Raw genomic sequence first — 19133 nt, forward strand, 5'->3', positions numbered from 1 at the left:
GACGCTCTTATCCAGAGCGACTTACAAATTGGTGCGTTCACCTTAAGACATCCAGTGGAACAGCCACTTTACAATAGTGCATCTAAATCTTTTAAGGGGGTGAGAAGGATTACTTTATCCTATCCTAGGTATTCCTGAAAGAGGTGGGGTTTCAGGTGTCTCCGGAAGGTGGTGATTGACTCCGCTGTCCTGGCGTCGTGAGGGAGTTTGTTCCACCATTGGGGGGCCAGAGCAGCGAACAGTTTTGACTGGGCTGCGCGGGAACTGTACTTCCTCAGTGGTAGGGAGGCGAGCAGGCCAGAGGTGGATGAACGCAGTGCCCTTGTTTGGGTGTAGGGCCTGATCAGAGCCTGGAGGTACTGAGGTGCCGTTCCCCTCACAGCTCCGTAGGCAAGCACCATGGTCTTGTAGCGGATGCGAGCTTCAACTGGAAGCCAGTGGAGAGAGCGGAGGAGCGGGGTGACGTGAGAGAACTTGGGAAGGTTGAACACCAGACGGGCTGCGGCGTTCTGGATGAGTTGTAGGGGTTTAATGGCACAGGCAGGGAGCCCAGCCAACAGCGAGTTGCAGTAATCCAGACGGGAGATGACAAGTGCCTGGATTAGGACCTGCGCTGCTTCCTGTGTGAGGCAGGGTCGTACTCTGCGGATGTTGTAGAGCATGAACCTACAAGAACGGGCCACCGCCTTGATGTTAGTTGAGAACGACAGGGTGTTGTCCAGGATCACGCCAAGGTTCTTAGCGCTCTGGGAGGAGGACACAATGGAGTTGTCAACCGTGATGGCGAGATCATGGAACGGGCAGTCCTTCCCGGGAGGAAGAGCAGCTCCGTCTTGCCGAGGTTCAGCTTGAGGTGGTGATCCGTCATCCACACTGATATGTCTGCCAGACATGCAGAGATGCGATTCGCCACCTGGTCATCAGAAGGGGAAAGGAGAAGATTAATTGTGTGTCGTCTGCATAGCAATGATAGGAGAGATCATGTGAGGTTATGACAGAGCCAAGTGACTTGGTGTATAGCGAGAATAGGAGAGGGCCTAGAACAGAGCCCTGGGGGACGCCAGTGGTGAGAGCGCGTGGTGAGGAGACAGATTCTCGCCACGCCACCTGGTAGGAGCGACCTGTCAGGTAGGACGCAATCCAAGCGTGGGCCGCGCCGGAGATGCCCAACTCGGAGAGGGTGGAGAGGAGGATCTGATGGTTCACAGTATCGAAGGCAGCCGATAGGTCTAGAAGGATGAGAGCAGAGGAGAGAGAGTTAGCTTTAGCAGTGCGGAGGGCCTCCGTGATACAGAGAAGAGCAGTCTCAGTTGAATGACTAGTCTTGAAACCTGACTGATTTGGATCAAGAAGGTCATTCTGAGAGAGATAGTGGGAGAGCTGGCCAAGGACGGCACGTTCGAGAGTTTTGGAGAGAAAAGAAAGAAGGGATACTGGTCTGTAGTTGTTGACATCGGAGGGATCGAGTGTAGGTTTTTTCAGAAGGGGTGCAACTCTCGCTCTCTTGAAGACAGAAGGGACGTAGCCAGCGGTCAGGGATGAGTTGATGAGCGAGGTGAGGTAAGGGAGAAGGTCTCCGGAAATGGTCTGGAGAAGAGAGGAGGGAATAGGGTCAAGCGGGCAGGTTGTTGGGCGGCCGGCCGTCACAAGACGTGAGATTTCATCTGGAGAGAGAGGGGAGAAAGAGGTCAGAGCACAGGGTAGGGCAGTGTGAGCAGAACCAGCGGTGTCGTTTGACTTAGCAAACGAGGATTTGACCTCGGTGGGTCTATTTATGTAAGGGAGTGTGTACACTTATTACCATGACATTATTAACAGGGTTGCAAAACTTACTACGGAGTTCCAAACTACCTCTGGAAGCAACATCAGCACAAGAACTGTTCATCGGGAGCTCCATGAAATGGTTTTCCATGGCCGTGTAGCCGCACACAAGCCTAAGATCACCACGCACAATGCCAAGCGTTGACTGGAGTGGTGTAAATCTCGCTGCCATTGGACTCTGGAGCAGTGGAAACGCGTTCTCTGGAGTGATAATTCACGCTTCAATGCATAGTGCCAACTGTAAAGTTTGGTGGAGGAGGAATATTGATCTGGGGCTGTTTTTCATGGTTCGGGCTAGGCCCCTTAGTTCCAGTGAAGGGACATTTTTACGCTACAGCATACAATGACATTCTAGACCATTTTTTCAACTTTGTGGCAACAGTTTGTGGAAGGCCCTTTCTGTTTCAGCATGACAATGCCCCTGTGCACAAAGCGAGTTCCATACCGAAGTGGTTTGTCGAGATCAGTGTGGAAAAACTTGACTGGCCTGCACAGAGCCCTGACATCAACCCCATTGAGCACGTTTGGGATGGATTTTAACGCCGACTTCGAGCCAGGCCTAATCGCCCAACATCAGTGCCCAACCTCACTAATGCTCTTATGGCTGAATGGTCGCAAATCCCCGCGATAATGTTCCAACATCTAGTGGAAAGCCTTCTCAGATCAGTGGAGGCTGTTATAGCAGCAAAGGGGTGGACCAACCGCATATTAATGCCCATCATTTTGGAATGAGATGTTTGATGATCAGGTGTCCAGATACTTTTGGTCATGCATGTGCAGACCAGCTGGCTGGAGTGTTTACTGACATATTCAGTCTCTCCCTATCCCAGTCTGCTGGCCCCACTTGCTTGAAATGTCCACCATTGTTCCTGTACCCAAGAAAGCAAAGGTAACTGAACTAAATGACTATCGCTCCATAGCACTCACTTCTGTCATCATGAAGTGCTTTGAGAGGCTAGTTAAGTATCAAATCACTTCTACCTTACCTGACACCATAGTCCTACTTCAATTTGCATACCACCCCAATAGAAACGCAGCTGATGCAATCGCCGTCGCACTGCACACTGCCCTATCCCATCTGGACAAGAGGAATACCTATGTAAGAATGCTGTTCATTGACAACAGCTCAGCCTTCAACACCATAGCACCTTCCAAGCTCATCATTAAGCTTGGGGCCCTGGGTCTGAACCCCGCCCTGTGCAACTGGGTCCTGGACTTACTGACGGGCCCCCAGGTGGTGAAGGTAGGAAATAACACCTCCATTTGTGCTTATCCTCAACACAGGGGCCCCACAAGGGTGCATGCTCAGCTCCTTCCTGTACTCCCTGTTCACCCATGACGGCGTGGCCACGCACGTCTCCAACTCAATCATCAAGTTTGCAGACGACACAACAGTAGTAGGCCTAATTACCAACAATGACGAGACAGCCTACAGGGAGGAGGTGAGGGCCCTGGGGAGTGATGCCAGGAAAATAACCTCTCCCTCAACGTCAACAAAACGAAGGAGCTGATCGTGGACTTCAGGAAACAGCAGAGGGAGCAGCCCCCTATCCACATCGATAGAACAGCAGTGGAGAAGGTGAAAGGTGAACAGCAGAGGGAGCAGCCCCCTATCCACATCGATAGAACAGCAGTGGAGAAGGTGAAAGGTGAACAGCAGAGGGAGCAGCCCCCTATCCACATCGATAGAACAGCAGTGGAGTAGGTGAAAGGTGAACAGCAGAGGGAGCAGCCCCCTATCCACATCGATAGAACAGCAGTGGAGAAGGTGAAAGGTGAAGAGCAGAGGGAGCAGCCCCCTATCCACATCGATAGAACAGCAGTGGAGAAGGTGAAAAGCTTCAAGTTCCACGGTGTCCACTTCACTGACCATCTGAAATGGTCCACCCACACAGACAGGGGAGGTGAAGAAGGCACAACAGTGCCTCTTCAACCTCAGGAGGCTGAAGAAATTCGGCTTGGCTCCGAAGATCCTCACAAACTTTTACAGATGCACAATTGAAAGTATCCTGTCGGGCTGAATCACCGCCTGGTACGGCAACTGCACCGCTCGCAACCGCAGGGCTCTCCAGATGGTGGTGCGCTCTGCCCAATGCATCAGCGGGTGCACACTACCTGCCCTCCAGGACACCTACAACATCCGATGTCACAGGAAGGCCAAAAAGATCATCAAGGACATCAACCACCCGAGCCACGGCCTGTTCATCCCGCTATCATCCAGAGGGCGAGGGCATTACTTGTGCATCAAAGCTGGGACCGAGAAACTGAAAAAAGGCTTTTATTTCAAGGCCATCAGACTGTTAAATAGCCGTCACTAGCCAGCTACCACCCGGTTACTCAAGTCTGCACCTTAGAGGCTGCTGTCCTATATACAGTGTACATAGGCATGGAATCACTGTTCATTTTAATAATGGAACAGAAGTCACTTTAATTATGTTCAAATAATGTTTACATACTGCTTTACTAATTTTATATGTATGTACTATATTCTATTCTACTGTCTTTTTAGTGAAAGACATTCCGACATTGCTCGTCCTAATTTATATATTTCTTAAATCCATTCTTTTACTTCTTCTTGTGTGTATTGTTGTGAATTGTTAGATATTACTGCACTGTTGGAGCTAGGAACACAAACCTTTCGCTACACTCGCAATAACATCTGCTAAATATGTGTATGTAACCAATACAATTAGTTTTGATTTGTAGCTTCAGTTCAGGCCACCTTTCTGGCTCTCCAATAGAGGGTGCCATGGCATTACGGCTCACTCTGTTAGTCATCCCTTAGTCATGGCTTTTACAAGGTGCTGTAGTTGGGCTATTTTGTGTTGTTGCTAAAGTAACTCCTAATAAACCTTCTGGGTAAACAAGTAAACAAACATTTAGCCTTTAAATGTTTTTTTTTTAAACTTTTCACCTACTTTTTTCCCTCCCGCTCTCCCTCCCTTTCTATCTTTTTATCTATCCCCCCTCCCTCCAGTCATTTCGTTGGGAGCAGCCCAGGCACCTGACAGACAGGCGTAGACAAGCGACCCACCTGGACCCCCTGGGTGTGCCCGTGGTTCTGGGCCCTGCCCACCGCCCCCTCGGTCGCGCCCAGTCCTCCCCCGCCTCCACCTCTCTACCCCCTCCTCCACGGCCCACGGACACTCCACAGTCTCTGGCCGGCCCTGGTCCGGAGACCACCGCCAAGCTACGCTTCACCACTGGTGAGAGACACTTGGGGAGTGCTGTACGATACACAGTGCTTGTTGTATCTTGTTGTATCTCGTGTACAACATACTGTATATTCAGAAGATGCTGTAGGTCCCATCATCCATAGAATTATTAGCACTTAATTTATTCGGATCTCTGTGGTGCCGTCTACTATCTATCTGTCTGGCTGGCTTTCTACCTATTTTGTATGGTCTCTAAACTACAGTGTGTGTCGGTGTGTGTGTAGGTCTGGTGTATGACTCTCAGATGCTGAAGCACCAGTGCACCTGTGGCGACAACAGCCGACACCCCGAGCATGCAGGAAGAATCCAAAGCATCTGGTCCAGACTTCAGGAGAGAGGCCTCAGGAACCAGTGTGAGGTAGGTACAATATAAAGCACTACACAACAGCACACACTACACTACAATATTCTAGAGTCAGAGGGTTTGGGTTAAATGCGGAAGACACATTTCAGTTAAATGCATTCAGTTGTAAAACTGGCTAGGTATCTCCCTTTCCCTTTCTACACAACACCACAGAACTAAATATGTTGGTTGAAACTCCTGTTCTGAACACTGCTGCCACCTAGGGTTACACCCCAGCACTGCACCCCCCCCCTCTCCCCTTTGCTAAGGCCCAGGTTTCCAAGATCAAACTTTGTGTTTTGTTTGTCACTTTAAACAGTCCCATTGAGGTCAGAAGACCTCTTTTCCAAGGGAGGCCTGTGTGTGTACCTATGCTGTAATTTGTGTGCGTTCATGGGTGTATGTGTGCATTCGCGAGTGCGTTTGCGAGTGTATGCATGTGGACCAATGTGTGTATGTGCCTGCCTGTATGCGCCTGTGTCTTGTGTGTGTGTGTGTGTGTGTGTGTGAGTGTGTGTGTGTGTGTGTGTGTGTGTGGTGTGCGTTGGTTAATTCTAAATGGCATGGTGTGTGTGTGTGTGTGTGTGTGTGTGTGTGTGTGTGTGTGTGTGTGTGTGTGTGTGTGTGTGTGTTGGTTAATTCTAAATGGCATGGTGTGTGTGTGTGTGTGTGTGCGCTCCTCCAGTGTATCCGGAGCAGAAAGGCAACTCTGGAGGAGCTTCAGTCTGTCCACTCTGAGAAACACGTCCTGCTGTACGGCACCAACCCACTCAACCGCCTCAAACTGGACAACCGCAAGCTGGCTGGTGCGACACGCACTCAGTCTCTCTCTCTCTCACACATACACCGACACACAAACATGCACGCTCATCCTCACGTGCCCACACACACACACACCGCTCTGACACATCTCATTGTCAAACACTCACACTCACTTGGGCATATAGGTAATAGGTAGGGCTGTGGCGGTCACAAAATTTCGTCAGCCGATGACTGTCAGGCAAATAACTGTCGGTCTCATGGTAATTGACCGTTAATTAACATAAACACATTTAGCATCTCCTGGCGTCCGCACACAGCCTACAAAGCCATTTAAAAAAAAGTTGACTAAATCCATGTAAATATAGCCTACACCTTCACAATAAATCCATAATTTATTTTAGACAGGTCTAAAGAAGCATGATAGGAAGAAAATGTAGTATATTTCAGAAGAACAGAATCGCGTACTCTGAGTTGTCCTTATGTTAGGTCCTGATCTGGCTATGCCAAATGGCTCTGGGCTACACTAGTTCATATAGCAGACAAGATTTGCTTAGAATTCCGTGGCATTATTTTATATTATTTTATAGTACGAAGAATACAATTGAACAAAGCTGAATATTTTAGTATTTTTTTTACTCTCCAAAGGATTTGAGGGAGTGCGCACACGCGGCTATTTTGTGTGTTGAGCGGTTAACAAAGAAACAGCTACTCCGATATGCTTCATTTAGAGTTTTTGATGTAACTTTAATTGTTCTACATACTTTGGGCTCTATGTTTTGATTTTAGTACATTTTAAGGCTGCATGATGAGACTCTAATGATCATTTCCCAAAAAGAAGTCGCTTGAAAGGCAGGCTGTACACACTCCAGTAGTCTCTCATTCACAATTTGACAAGCACTTGATTGATGCCTCGAATTTCACGGCGTCATCCCCTTTGTGGCCGTAATGCACCCTAAAAAAAAATCCATGCCTTTTGCGGCCCGGAGTGCTGCCTGTTGTGCCCTTCTCCCTGAGTGTGCTGCCAATCCGAAGCGTCTCTCACTCACACTGCTCTCCATCACGTGATCAGGTCTTTCTCACAGGCTACAAGTTAAGACAGACACATCGGGGGACGCAACTGCGCGCGTCCTCGTCCAATTCCGAGGTGCATACTGAACATATTAGAACCGTCCACGTTTACTTTTCGTTAGCCGACGACATGAGTATTGCCTTACGAACAGCTAAAGCACCAGCCTATGTCAATCTACTATCCCCCATAGTACACAAGTCGACCTATTATATTCTGTGTGAGAAATAAATATTCCAAACATAGTCTGAGATAGTTGTGGGATGAGATAGATCCCAAGTTAATACAACCACCAGCATCAAAACACCTTTTATTTTATGCAATGTGACTGACGCAACAGATCAGAACATTTAGCTTAAAATGTTGATAAACTATTTGTCTATTTCTTCACGTTATAAGTGCAGCAATGCGCAAACGGCAGTAGGTTATAAGCGCGAATGTCCCATTAGCGGAAAACACAGGGAATTTGTTTATGCGTGTGATGCTTTTATTATGAAGGTGCATTTCTATGGTGAAAAGGATCTTCCCCAAACGTGAAACTCACACGCTGCTTATATATGCCAGTTAGGCTCCACACCCCTTGTAAAGTGGATTAATGTGCTTAATTTTAAGTTTAAGTTATTTGTCCACTTTAGTTGTGATACAAACCTTATTAAAACATATAGGCGTGTGACTATGATTTGAACAAGTCACACAAAAAAAGCCATTTGTTTCTTATGCTGGGCATCATTCACAAGTAATAATATATAATTCACAAGTGAAAGGCTAATATTGTCACCGATCCGACTAATCTTGATTTAATCTTGTGATTACATAGACTAAATAATATAGGTGTGAAATTGGTTTTGATTTAGAATGGACCATTATCAAGCACCTGTCTCGAAACAGGGGCCGGGGGGAAAAATACATGTCATCTATGCACTTAAATAGCAAATGGAGGACGCTTTTCCCCGTGGTTTATTTTCATGCCAGCCAGGTAGGCTATACTCCTAATTAAGCAATGTGCTTAATATTAGGAAGTTGAGAAATAAATATAGTAGGGCTAGCCTGTAGAAAGCTGATGGGATCCTCCTCTTTTTATTTAGCGGCCACTATTGCATAGCCTATAGAGATGTTGCGCAACATGAGCCTGTGGGCTCTCATGAAGTGTTTGATTAGATTTTCGAATGCATTTGCATTGATGTCAGAGTGATTAGAGGGACAATAGAGTGCTGAGTACCAGTCAGTTAGCAAGTTTGGAAGGCTACTAATGACCAGCAGCAGCATCAGAGCTTGGAGTAGCCTAATTACCGTGACTAAACGGTAACGTGGCATTTGACTGCCTTCATGACTCGTGACCGCCGGTGTGGTGGTAATACGGTCACCGCAACAGCCCTAGTAATAGCCACACATAAGTATTTTTGCACACTCATAATCACACACATGGAACTACACACATATGCACGATCATCAAGTATTGAATGAATGTAAGATTAATGTATTGGATTTATCTCACTCTTTCAGGAATCTTATCTCAAAGGATGTTTGTGATGCTACCATGTGGAGGAGTTGGAGTGAGTTACTCAGAATAACACACGCACACATGCACACACTCACACACACACACACACACACACACACACACACACACACACACACACACACACACACACACACACACACACAGTACACAGGCAAACAGCTCAACAGACCCTGTAACAAACAATCAAAGAGTCATGTGAAATCTGTACACTTATCTAATCACATTACAAAATGGCAAACATTACAAGCTTGATTATACCTCATTACACAATTAAGCTAATAGAGCGACAAATTGTGGAGGCTGTTGTTGCTGGCGGCGACACGGTCAAAACGCCAATCAGATATCAAAGGCAAAGAAGAGGTGAGAGATGAGAGGAAGAAGAAATGGGGTGGACTCTGAATCGTTCGCTTGGAGGGGTGCCTGGGGAACTGTGGTTGAGTGGTTGAGTGGAGGGGAATTTATTCAGGAGGAAGGGATGTGGGGAAAGAGAGAATCTAGACACTAAAGAAGAGGATGGAGAGAGGGGGAGAAGAGATAAGGAGGAAGAATGCTGCTAATATGGTGTGGATAAGGAAAGAGAAAATGCAGACACTGAAGAAGAGAGGAGTGCAGGAGGATGATGAAGATGAAAGAGAAGGGGCAGAGGAGCGTTGAAGAGTAAAAGAGAAGGAGGTAGACTGTGTATAGTCATGATGAAAAAAAACTATGGACACTGAAGAAGAGGATGAAGAGGGGATGAGTGGAGGAGGAAGAAGATGAGAGCAAGAGGGTGAAGAGGAGAGTAGAGGAGGGTTTGCATGGTGTTGATAAGGCGCCTGATCTGCCTGGATTTCCGGCCTTTGGTTCCTCTGGTGAGGCGAGCTGATTGAAACAAGATGGCGAAGAAAGTGATAAAATAAATTCCTAGGATTTCATTGTTCTGTCGTGCCAAACCGCCAGAAATGTGGAGTTTTGAAACATGGAATAACAAAGGGAGGGAGAGAGAGAGAGAGAGAGAGAATCTGAGAACAGGAATACTCTACTACCCCCTTTACTGTCATCATCAGCAGTTAAAGTCAAGGTTGTGGTGATTTGTGTGGGTAAATGTTACCCTTGCCACTTCTATCCCCCTGACTCCCAATAAGTTATGCTACTCTTCATTTAGTTGGTTCACAGTAGAGACTTTGTAATCCAATACTGTAATAATCCAGTCCTTACCACAACCCGTCACCTCTGTTTCCTAATTCCACTGCATGACTTCCTCTTTACCTCATTGGGCTGTCACATAGTTGATATCAAGTGACACCTATTTCAACCAATGAACTTATAATGTTTCTAAACGATGCCCTTGTTTCTCCTAGTGGTTTTAACTTTTTATTTTTATTTATTTTACCTTTATTTTACGAGGCAAGTCAGTTAAGAACAAATTCTTATTTTCAATGATGGCCTAGGAACAGTGGGTTAACTGCTTGTTCAGGGGCAGAACGACAGATTTGTACCTTGTCAGCTCGGGGGTTTGAACTTGCAACCTTTCGGTTACTAGTCCAATGCTCTAACCACTAGGCTACCCTGCCGCCCCCTGTAAATTCCTGGTTTTGCATGATTGACAGGTGGACAACGATACGATCTGGAATGAGACACACACGTCGACGGCGTCTCGCTTGGCGGCAGGCAGCGTGACGGAACTGGCGCTCAGGGTAGCACAGGGAGAGCTGAAGGTGAGACCGCCAACTGTTCATTGTCACCTCAGTTACACCCCCACTTAGTTATGTCAGGGACGTAACACAACTGGTCAGAATTGTCAACACTGTAACATACATTAATACACCTGGATATTGAAGCATAATGTCATTTCTGTTCATTATTTATGAACTTCACATGAAATTGGAATTTAAAAATTGCCTTTCTATATCAGTACCATTCAGTGTATTCTGAACTGATGAACATCAAAATGTAAGATGTGCTCAGAGAGAGCCAAAGTGTAACAGTTTCTATTCACATCTCACAGAATGGCTTTGCAGTGGTGAGGCCCCCTGGACACCATGCAGCCCGCTCTACCCCCTTGTAAGTACTGCACAGACGCACACACACACACACACACACACACACACACACACACACACACACACACACACACACACACACACACACAGAGCCAGGAGGTCTCTAAAATCATTTCAAAGGGTTTTCCCTACACATCAAAAGCACCGTCCAAAAGTGTGTGTTATGTGTGTGTATGGAGTCTGTGCGTTACCTGCCCAAGGCTTGTGAGCATGTGTGTGTGTGTGGGTGCATGTCTGTGCATCAGTCTGAAATAGAATGCATTAGAAGGCTAACCACATTCAGCTGTGTGTGCTTGCATACGTCAGCGTATGTGTGTGTGGGTGCTTGCATGCGTGAGTGGGTTCACGCGCGATAGTGTGTGTGTACTCAGCAGTGCCTGTCACTAGTAATTTATGTGTCGATAAAGACTTACTGGAGGAAAGGAGTTGGCCGGTAGATATGATCTACAGTTCACACTCGCCGAGCTTATAGCTCCTGCTGACAACACCGCTTTCAACATTCCTCTTCTCATTTTCATACATCAACTCTTTCTCTCACACCTTCTCTGTCTCACAATATCCTACGGATATTGAGTACGAGTCAGCTTACCGTAAGTGGTTTATGCGGAGCACACTCTCTGAAATGCGCGAGGAGGGAGGTCACGAGGAATGATTTCAGGTCACGAGAAGTTATTTCACGCAAACTTATTTGGATATGCGGAGAGTATTTTCGTCTCTGTGTTTTGCTTTTGTTTCTGTTATGGCTTTCTTTTGTCTGAGATTGTCAGATGTTTACTTTCCGTGTCTTTTTTCCATCATTCATACATTGCCCCTTCGCCATTCAAACCAAGCCTAAAATATGAGTGCATGTCCAGTGAAACAAAGCATGTTTGACCCATTGGCACTAATATCCTCACATCACCTAGTGTGTGTTATTGTGAGGACATTCTCTGAGATGCCCTCACATTACATTGGGTGTCTTTTGTCACGTTATGGGGACATGACCTCCTGTCCTGATTAAGTCCATATGTGTCTTTCCAAAGGGGTTTCTGCTTCTTCAACTCCGTGGCCATCGCAGCCAAGCAGCTCCAGCACAAACTCAGCATCAGCAAGATCCTCATTGTGGACTGGGTGAGAGATGACCTCCATCACTGGTCCCCACATGGGAGCTTAACACTTGCTTACTTACACAACACACATATTGACCATACGCGTGGTGTCAACATTCACACTGATCTCTGCTTTTCACATGAGTCTGGGCCCGCCACGAGTCTGGGCGTTAACACAGACACAGACAGACACACACACACACACACACACACACACACACACACACACACACACACACACACACACACACACACGCACACACACACACACACGTTGGAACACATGCACACTTAAATACTACCTGGTTTGTAAAGACAAATAAGATGCAAACATCCAGAGCAAGTATGAGACTGGTCAAGCATACTACATAATCACGAGTCTGACGACCCCTTGACCTTTATCCCCAATGTGCAGGATGTTCACCATGGCAACGGTACCCAGTCAGTGTTTTACAACGACTCCAGCGTGCTGTACATCTCCCTGCATCGCTATGACAATGGCAACTTCTTCCCCGGTAGCGGTAACCCAGCCGAGGTAAGTTAGGTTGGACGATCCACCACCATGTACATCATGCTCCCCCATCAAATACTTGATTGGTCTTTTCATGTGGGGGAAAAAAAGAAAATGTCTGAGCCAGCACAGAACGGATTGTGTCTGCCCAATAGTCTGAAACCCCTTTAGCGTTTGTTACTACCCACTCCATTCTCACCAAATAAGGAGGATAAAAAAAGGGGATGTTTTACCATATTCTTCATCATGGGAGGATGGTCCATTAGATGCTATGCTGGCTTGGATGTGGCTTAGCCTTAAATGGCCCCTCGACCGCCACTGAGCTGTGTGGTAAACCTCTGGGGTCTCTGTGTCCCTCGACCACAACCCTGTGTACCTATATAACACACTAAGGGGTAGCATTGATGTCATCAGGGGTACCACAGAGAAACATCAGGGTACCCGTAATCCGCTCCAGCGTCTCTTAAACATGAAAGGAATAACAGAAAGGGGGGGGGGGACGAAGAAAGGGGATGAAGAAGAGTAGAACAATGGAGAAAGAGAAAGAGAGGGAGAGGGACTAGTTGGCAGTGGATGGCGGAGCTCATGTGTTTTGAGTTTGCCCTGTGAACATCCCGTCTACCGAGAGAGAGTCAAGTCAGACACTCTGCAATGCACATCATCCTCACACACACAAACACACACACGAACACACACACGAACACACACACACACTCACACACACACAAAGGAAATTACTGCAATTTGTTGCCAAGAGTGTGTCACTCAGAGTCCTCACTATCTCCTCACCATGACATTGAGCGATGGCGGAGGAGTTTCAAAATCTAAATAGCCGTTAGCAGACATTTTTAAGGCTTACTCTCCTCTTAAGACCAGGGGATCAGTTAGTATGCCACCCCACGAACGTGAGGTCAAATCAGGGAGACATCCACCGGTGAAATATAGTCTCTCGTGACAGATGTTAACATTTGGTTCTGGGTGCGGAGATTATGTGAAATATAACTAGAAACTGAATACCGCCAAATGCCGACTCAAGAATATACGTACGTCCCTGTAGTGTGTTAAAACTGGGACTTAATCTGGGTGTAGTTTTGTTGTTGCTGCGAGGGATTTATAAGCCGATTTGACAAATTGTATCAAAAATCGAAATAGTTGAGTTGATGGAGGCGTTGAATTAATGGCCAGCCGTCGTTCATTTGGAAATTGTAATCACTCCCGTATGTCATTGAAATGTGACGCGGCTTTTCCTCAATTGTAACAAATGCGCATTTTTCAACAACCATGTTGATAAGTTTGTGAACATTTGATGCAAAATATCTCATGACCTTTCAACTCTCAGCACAACTTTCCATGAAGTAAGACATAACTCTCTCTCCCGCTCTGTCCAGGTTGGAGCAGGAGCAGGTGAGGGCTTCAATGTCAATGTGGCGTGGACGGGAGGCTTGGACCCTCCCATGGGCGACGCTGAATACCTGGCGGCATTCCGGTACAGTAGAGACACACACACCTAACCTACCTCACTTTTACCTCCAGCACAATTCACATTAAAACAAAATCACAAAGATTATATTCTAGTCAAAGCCAGTGGTGCTCGCTGATGATTCATAGGGAGTCTTACCGAACCTCTTCACCCATCCTTGAAATAACAACAGACAGCTGTGATATAACAGACATGTATGTCATGTGTTCAGGTGTTATATTGTGGTGCGAGTTGGATGTTTGTGATGCCATCCAATCCATGGGGGAATTCATGAATGAACTGAGACCAGCGTACATTAATGAACATACTTTGCTGGTGTCAAACCATATATGAAAAAGTAATACATATTCTGAAAGCTGAGAAACAGCCCTTTCAAATGAGATGACATGCAATCGCACCACATCAATCAAATGGTAATCAGTCAAGAGAAAACACCTTTGAAAATGTGTATCTTTGTGTGTCTTTTCCCAAACAGCTGCCATTTACACAAATTCCTAATGAAGATCGAGAAAAACTTCTGAAATCAGAATTTAACTGGAATGACAAAATAAGGCATATAATAACAATAATTGGCTTTTAACTTAAATGTATTCTTATATACATTCCGCAAGGCCTATAGCCTAATACACAAAGAGTCAGAATTAAAAGCATGCAAGAAAGGGGAAATTACCTGTCACAATCTGAGCTACTGGGTGAAGACTAGAGCTGTGTTCGAATACCCATACTAACACACTGTATACTACATACTTAATGAGTATATACAACATACTATTAGTTCATTTTAGTATATTGTAAACGAATGGTATCGTTTCAGTTGAGAATACTAGTGATTCGCCTGTCTACCGGAAGTTGATGCTGTTGCTATGCAAACTCTTGCTAGCTTGTTAGTGTTCATAAATTCAATCTGGAGTGCCACAGTGCGCTCTGGGCATTCGTAAATCCAGAGAGTGGACAGATTGTCCTTTTGTTAAAAAAAATCTCGGAGCATTCAGAGAGCACACTGGACACTCTGGCCGAGGAGTAGGGTTGATCCGAGCGTTCAACGGCAGTCAAGCACCCAAGCTATCTGAGTAACGTTGGCTAGCTACTTCCAGACACAAATGAGAGAACACCTCACTCTGACCATTTTACTCCCCCTAGCAGAGCTGGTTAGGCTGTTTTCATGTTATACCGAGTGTTGGAGACTGTAACTGTGCTGCTGGCAACAATTTAATTACGCTTTTTTTGCCCATGTTTACTGACACCGGCCATATTCTGCGCAAGAGTGCTCTGAAATCGGAGTAGATAGCCAGAATTAACTATGTCCATTGAAACGCACAACGACTATACCACTTAGCTAAGAATGATGTGAATAATCAAGTCAATAAATGTTGTTTAGTTAGTTAGCAGATAGTTAATATGCTTCCTGGCAAGTTCGATGTATTAGTAGCCAACTAACGTTAGGTAACTAGCTAACATGCTGGTACATACTGCAGTGATGCTATGCGGTTTGTAAGGATAACGTAGCTAACAAATTGTCAGCCAACATAACGTGTAACGTAAATTATTTGAAAAGTCATTACTTTATTACATTGCTCAACATTTTCTTAACATTTGTCATAATCTGTTAAAGCAAGGAATTTGTATCCGCTCTCTAAGGACTTCGGCTGCATATTTTCCACCGTTTTCTTCAAATCTGAAAACGTTGTGAAGCCACGCCCATTTCCTGAAGAATTGCATTATGGGCCCTAAAAGCACGGAAATAGTGTCCACTTCTTGTATACTTCATATTTTGGCGAATTTAGTACGGCATCTGGGAACTTTTGGAATATTAGCTATATCCATACTATGACCAATAAGCATACTACAGTTTAAGTCAGAAGTTTACATATACCTTAGCCAAATGCATTTAAACTCAGTTTTTCACAATTCCTGGCATTTAATCATAGTAAAAATTCCCTGTTTTAGGTCAGTTAGGATCACAACTTTATTTTAAGAATGTGAAATGTCAGAATAATAGTAGGGATAATTCTTTTTTTCAGCTTTTAGTTCTTTCATCACATTCCTAGTGGGTCAGAAGATTACATACACTTAATTAGTATTTGGTAGCATTGCATTTAAATTGTTTAACTTGGGTCAAACTTTTCAGGGTAGCTTTCCACAAGCTTCCCACAATAAGTTGGGTGAATTTTGGCCCATTCGTCCTGATAGAGCTGGTGTAACTGAGTCAGGTTTGTAAGCCTCCTTGCTTGCACACGCTTTTTCAGTTCTGCCCACAAATTTTCTATGGGATTGAGGTCAGAGCTTTGTGATGGCCACACCAATAACTTGACTTTCTTATCATTAAGCCATTTTGCCACAACTTTGTAAGTATACTTGGGGTCATTGTCCATTTGGAAGAGCCAGTTGCAACCAAGCTTTAACTTCTTGACTGATGTCTTGAGATGTTGCTTCAATATATCCACATCATTTTCCTACCTCATGATGCCATCTATTTTGTGAAGTGCACCAGTCCCTCTTGCAGCAAAGCACCCCCACAACATGATGCTGCCACCCCCGTGCTTCACGGTTGGGATGGTGTTCTTCTGCTTGCAAGCCTCCACCTTTTTCCTCCATCGTTATGATGGCCAAACAGTTCTATTTTTGTTTCATCAGACCAGGGGAAATTTCTCCAAAAAGTACGATCTTTGTCCCCATGTGCACTTGCAAACCGTAGTCTGGCTTTTTTATGACGGTTTTGGAGCAGTGGCTTCTTCCTTGCTGAGCGGCCTTTCAAGTTATGTCGATATAGGACTCATTTTACTGTGGATATAGATACTTTTGTACCTGTTTTCTCCAGCATCTTCACAAGGTCCTTTGCTGTTGTTCTGGGATTGATTTGCACTTTTCGCTCCAAAGTACGTTCATCTCTAGGAGACAGAACGCGTCTCCTTCCTGAGCGGTATGACGGCTGCATGGTCCCATGGTGTTTATACTTGCATACTATTGTTTGTACAGATGAAGGTCGTACCTTCAGGAGTTTGGAAATTGCTCCTAAGGCTGAACCAGACAAGGTAGGCCTTGAAATACATCCACAGGTACACCTCCAATCGACTCAAATTATGACAATTATCCTATCAGGATCTTCTAAAGCCATGACATAATTTTCTGGAATTATTCTGGAATTTGCCAAGCTGTTTAAAGGCACAGTCAACTTAGTGTTGAAAAACTAGTTTTTAAAATTTAAAATTTTTGCCCCTTTTCTCCCCAATTTCATTTACATTTACATTATATTACATTTAAGTCATTTAGCAGACGCTCTTATCCAGAGCGACTTACAAATTGGTGCGTTCACCTTAAGACATCCAGTGGAACAGCCACTTTACAATAGTGCATCTAAATCTTTTAAGGGGGGTGAGAAGGATTACTTTATCCTATCCTAGGTATTCCTTAAAGAGGTGGGGTTTCAGGTGTCTCCGGAAGGTGGTGATTGACTCCGCTGTCCTGGCGTCGTGAGGGAGTTTGTTCCACCATTGGGGGGCCAGAGCAGCGAACAGTTTTGACTGGGCTGCGCGGGAACTGTACTTCCTCAGTGGTAGGGAGGCGAGCAGGCCAGAGGTGGATGAACGCAGTGCCCTTGTTTGGGTGTAGGGCCTGATCAGAGCCTGGAGGTACTGAGGTGCCGTTCCCCTCACAGCTCCGTAGGCAAGCACCATGGTCTTGTAGCGGATGCGAGCTTCAACTGGAAGCCAGTGGAGAGAGCGGAGGAGCGGGGTGACGTGAGAGAACTTGGGAAGGTTGAACACCTGACGGGCTGCGGCGTTCTGGATGAGTTGTAGGGGTTTAATGGCACAGGCCATTAATTTCATGGTATCCAATTGTTGTTAGTAATTACTATCTTGTCTCATCGCTACAACTCCCGTACGGGCTCGGGAGAAATGAATGTCGAAAGCCATGCGTCCTCCGAAACACAACCCAACCCAGCCGCACTGCTTCTTAACACAGTGCGCCTCAAACCCGGCTGCGACAGAGCCTGTGTACTGTCTTTTATTTATTTATTAGTATTTTTTTAAATGTAGGGTGTAGATCAGCTTTGATATTGCAGATAGATCGTAGCTTCCATTCATGTAATTGTCTGCATTATTTCCAATACCCCATATTTTTTTTGTAAATATATATATAACACACATGCACACTGTACACATACATATAAATACACACACACACACACACACACACAGACACACACACACATATTCAGTTTAAGTCGGACGTTTACATACACCTAGGTTGGAGTCATTAAAACAAGTTTTTCCCAGAGGTTCGAAATTTGGATTTTGGAGCCCTCTTCCAGTTCAACCTATAGAAAACACAAAGGCACATCATAAGTTCAGGCAATTGTGGTCACTTTTCCAATCATGAGATGTGATATGCAAGGATAAATGTATCCTTGTTAATGTTTTTAAACATGTGTTTATGTCATTCACAAAGGAGGACAATTTCATTCTGTGTTAAGAAAAGTGAGGGATGCTTTTTCCTTTCCATCCTAAACTCCTGCACTTCTATGAGAAGCATTGGAAGCTCTACAAAACATAATTGTTCGATTTAGTAATAAATACACATAAAAGGCCATTTCAACTGGGGAACACATTGCTTTTTTGGAGAAACAGCCTCATAAATGAAAGAATTTAAGGAGATTATATTCATTATCCACCCTAGTGATTCAAGATGAAGGACATGCATCTCATCAGTACATTTCCATCATGTCATTCTCAACATATCCCTAATGATAGCAAAGTTACAATCTTTCTCTTTACTTACACTCTCTGTGTGATTTTTCGTTGGAGTCCTGTGTCGCCATGACTATGACAGGCTAGCTTGACTGGAGCTAACATTAGCCGATGTTAGCTTCTATGCCAATAGAGATTTATAAATGAATTAAACTTTTAAAACATCATAAAAAAGAACAACAATAATATCATTACACTCCGCTTAATTTGGTGTTTTATATCATATGCTTTATAACTCGCTCACCATGAAGATAAAGTTTTAAATAAATGTGTTTATCTGGTGCTTCTCTCTTCAATTTTCAGTTGGCTCTTTCAATCAACTGGCAAGAGCCACTATAGAGCGAGAGCACAAGAAGCAAGTGTTGTCAACTATTTTTCAGGGAAAATCGCTTTTTTCTGTTTATTTTGTCGCTAGAAGTCGCTAGATTACGTTTTGCCAGAGCTGCGATGACATCAGCCAATTTAACTTGCTGTGGCACAGCTGCCATTAACACCATATAAACTCTTTGTGCCAAAACTCCCCAAAGGCAGCCTG

General features: G+C 45.0%; 1 protein-coding gene across 5 annotated transcripts in view; it reads left to right on the forward strand.

The window, feature by feature from the left end:
- The window catches only part of LOC115142796 (histone deacetylase 7-like), a 102184-nt gene that overhangs the window by 53681 nt on the left and 29370 nt on the right, over nt 1-19133 (forward strand). For all 5 annotated transcript variants that reach the window (XM_029682544.2, XM_029682545.2, XM_029682543.2 and 2 more), the window contains 9 exons: nt 4799-5027; nt 5261-5394; nt 6065-6185; nt 8711-8760; nt 10319-10426; nt 10717-10772; nt 11794-11881; nt 12275-12394; nt 13759-13856. In XM_029682544.2, the coding sequence (XP_029538404.1) occupies nt 4799-5027; nt 5261-5394; nt 6065-6185; nt 8711-8760; nt 10319-10426; nt 10717-10772; nt 11794-11881; nt 12275-12394; nt 13759-13856 (1004 nt within the window). The remainder of the gene's footprint in view (nt 1-4798; nt 5028-5260; nt 5395-6064; nt 6186-8710; nt 8761-10318; nt 10427-10716; nt 10773-11793; nt 11882-12274; nt 12395-13758; nt 13857-19133) is intronic.

This window comes from Oncorhynchus nerka, linkage group LG15, assembly GCF_034236695.1.
Source record: "Oncorhynchus nerka isolate Pitt River linkage group LG15, Oner_Uvic_2.0, whole genome shotgun sequence".
In the NCBI taxonomy this organism is placed as follows: domain Eukaryota; kingdom Metazoa; phylum Chordata; class Actinopteri; order Salmoniformes; family Salmonidae; genus Oncorhynchus; species Oncorhynchus nerka.